The sequence below is a fragment of the Crocodylus porosus genome, unplaced genomic scaffold (genome assembly GCF_001723895.1).
Source record: "Crocodylus porosus isolate Cpor-Errol unplaced genomic scaffold, CroPor_comp1, whole genome shotgun sequence".
In the NCBI taxonomy this organism is placed as follows: domain Eukaryota; kingdom Metazoa; phylum Chordata; order Crocodylia; family Crocodylidae; genus Crocodylus; species Crocodylus porosus.
In genome coordinates this window covers 53714956-53718457 of record NW_017728949.1, presented here as the reverse complement: position 1 = coordinate 53718457, position 3502 = coordinate 53714956, and the positions used below count along the sequence as shown (strand labels likewise).

The 3502-nt window shown below is 43.1% G+C and overlaps 1 protein-coding gene across 1 annotated transcript in view; it reads left to right on the top strand.

The window, feature by feature from the left end:
* Positions 1 to 3502, top strand: part of XRCC5 (X-ray repair cross complementing 5) — a 72970-nt gene that overhangs the window by 28301 nt on the left and 41167 nt on the right. The window contains exons 12-13 of the mRNA XM_019553745.1: positions 1382 to 1472; positions 2858 to 2988. Of these exons, the coding sequence (XP_019409290.1) occupies positions 1382 to 1472; positions 2858 to 2988 (222 nt within the window). The remainder of the gene's footprint in view (positions 1 to 1381; positions 1473 to 2857; positions 2989 to 3502) is intronic.

Sequence of the window (3502 nt, the reverse complement as noted above, 5' to 3'; positions counted from 1 at the left end):
CTTGTCTGTGTTGAAACCCATCCTATTCTCGTCCGCCCACCCTTGTAACCTGCCTAGGTCTGATTGTAGCCTGTTGCATCTTTCCAGTGTGCCCACGTCCCCCCACATCTTAGTGTCATCAGCAAATTTGAACAGGGTGCTTTTTACCCCCTCGTCCAACAGAGAACTGATTGGAGACACCTTTGCTGTCTTGGCCTAAAGCAAAGGAGCTGGTGGTTGTTCCCTGGAACCTGTTGGCAACCTCCTGATTGAGATTGCAGGCTTCAGAGCCTCTGTCAAACAGTTGATTGTGTTTTTTTCATAGCAGAGCAATTTAAAAAAAGGAAGGGAAAAGAAAACAGTTATTTTTTACCTATAGAAGTTCTACTCTGTGCCCAGACTCGTCATGGGCTTATACTCCTTGCCAGACCCATGGACTACATGATGGTGCAGCACTCGAGTCTGGTAGCCATCAGATGGTTTTCAAAAGTACCCAGCCACAAGGAGGGAAGCATGCTAGTGGGATTATTATGCAAAAGTAGTCTGCAGTGTAAAAGCTAACGTTTAATTTTGTCGTCATTTGGTTTTGGAGTTGACATTCCACTTTGTTCAGTGGAGCAGTGCACATCTCGTAGCCCCTGTTTATATTTGTCTGCAGATTAAGGGGAACAATACTGCATTGCTTCACGTGGGGATGGTTCCTTTTGATTCCAGAAGAGCAGAAAATGTGTTTTGTTTTTAATGAACGATTCATGTCCAACAAAATCACGTTTTAAATAGAAAAATAAAGTCCCCACTGAGACTCTAAAAGCTGCACAACATTGCAGAACTTCTGCAGCATATGTTTCCACTGATTTAACTTATGAGAAACTATTCAAAGAGCTAAGTATGTATATCTTGGCTAAGCAATGACTAAGGTGGGGGCGGACATAACAGTCTTCAAGTTTTTGAAGGGTATAAACATGAAGGATGGAAAGGGATTATTTAGGGTGGTAGGAACTGGAGGAGGGATAGGAATAAAGGAAAAATTAGGCTAAAAATGTCAAAAACAACTTGCTGATGGTGAGGCACAGGAGTCTATAGAATAGTTCCTTATAGGCAATTGATGCTAATTCTCTCGCCTGGGATATTTCAAGCTAAACTGGACAGAGCTCTTGGCAACAAGCCATCCGAAAACAGCAGGTTCAGGGGCCCAGTGACCCCAGAGGTTTAATAGATAGCCAGCATGACCGAAACATTATTTATGTCCTTATGTTTTAGAAAATAATAATGATACAGTGACTTTTCCACTTAGTGTTGATACAGATGAGATTTTCTTGCACTTGTACTGACTTTTGTATTAGGACAAACTTGACGTGTTTTACTTCGGATTCAGTTGCTTTTTGCTTTGTTCTTTTTTTAGTGTCTTATATATGTTCAGCTGCCTTATATGGAAGACATAAGACAGTACATGTTTGCTTCCTTGAAAAACAACAAGAAGTGCACTCCTACAGGTGAGCTAGTCCCTCATTGCATCTCCGATTGCCTGCAGCCCCGTCCCTGTCTGCAGGACACTCCAGAATAGTTGGAGTGTTTCCCTTTTCCCTGAAGCCATGAACTGTGCATGGTTATTTTGGTTTGAACAAAGCAGCCTTCCTGTGCACAAATTGTGGCCAGGTAGTGTCCCAAAGTAAAGACCATTCAACACTTTGGAGATGGCTTGCACACTGAATGGTTTGGAGCATTGCCTATGACCTTTCAACACCATGCTGTTGGACAAAACTGGGCCCAGATTAAATGATTGCCAGTTAAGAGAGATCACCTATATACCTCCCTGTGCTACTGGGGAAGTTTAATTAATCCACCACAACTATATAGTTTTTGCCTTCTCTTATGAGGCTGTAAACAGTCATCATTTATGATCAGGTTCCTGTTATGTATCCATGTGCTGCACAAGTTAGACCAAGAATCACCAGCTCCTTCCACATGAGGTTGTCCGGCAGTCACCTATACATACACACTGGTGACGTCTCCTCTGCATGCAAAGCCTGCATTTAAAGTTGTGTGCTGGTGGTAGTGCTGAAGGAGCATGTGCACATGCGAGTATTTACATTCAGAGGCTTCTAAGAAAATGTGGCTGCGTAATGTTTGGTGCGCTGTCCAATCAGTCTGTCATGGCATGAGTAAATGGGTGTACTGTGTAGTACAGACTCTGTGTCACCTGGGATTGTAGGGCTGGAGGGGACCTCACAAAGTCATCTAGTCCAACCCCTTGCTCCAGGCAGGAGCAGGCCTGCTCAGACCTGTTCTTTGTTGTGTGCTGCACTCAGAAAATGAATAGGGCTCTACCAGTCAGCATATAAAGCATGCGGTTATTTCTGAGTCAGTTTGGGGTTGCTTGCTTGTAATGGGGAATTTGAGAACAGAAATTTAACACTGCATCTTACCAAAGCAATAATTGACTATTGTGAACAGAGTTTATTTACAATCACAACTTTTAAAAGTTGCATTACTCAGCTTAGTTCTCCAAGCCAACTGTTCTCCTTATTTTCCAAGCAGTCTATAAACCTTCTGTTGCAAATAAAAATATCTTGAAAAAGAAGAAAAATGGAAGCAGAAAAGCAGTAATAATGGAGGGCTTCTCAAAACAAAAAGGCTTTATAACTTTACATTGTAGTCCTTAAACAAAGTAGGATTTTCATTATTGTGTCCATTATCCATGTTCATTATCAGCCTATTTCTGTCCCCAGGGAATACAAACCCCCAGTGAATTCTGCGGCATTTAATGCCTCTGTTAATATTGCACGTTCTGGAGTGAATCTTCGTGGGTGACTTATTGCAAAGGCACACATCTATCTGCACATGTTCAATCTTTTTCTGTGTTTAATTGCTGGCTTAGGTGAGCAGTTGTCTGCTGTCGACTCTCTGATTGATTCAATGAGTTTGGTCCATGAAGATGATGATGGCAAGATTTTCGACACATTTAAAACAAGCAAAATTCTAAATCCTCATTTTCAGAGATTGTATCAGGTGAGATGACAAACTGATCACTTGTGCATGAAAACTTTCCCTGTTTCTACACACCTCTCTCCTCGTCCTCAGAATCACATGAAAAGACTTGAATTGTGAGGCATGTAATACACATTAATTCACCATTTAGTCCTCAGTGACCACTGGCTTGAACTTTGCAGCTAACATTAGTCCTTCTCTGAATTAGGGTGGGCCAGCTGGTCAATTGGCCTGGTCAAATATTGCCAATTGACTGCATATTTTTTGATCAGTCAACGGTGGGAGTCTACTACAGACCTCCCAACCAGGGAGAGGAGCTTGACCAGGATTTTTTGGGTCAGCTCACAGAGGTAGTGAAGGCTAAGGATGTGGTAATCATGGGGGACCTGAACTTCCCGGACATCTGGGAAGAACAGTCAGCCAGGTGTGACCGCTCACATAGGTTCTTGGCCAGAGTGCAGGACCTCCATCTAACCCAGGAGGTGCACAGCCCCACCAGGGGGGACGCCTTGTTGGACCTAGTGCTGGCCACGGG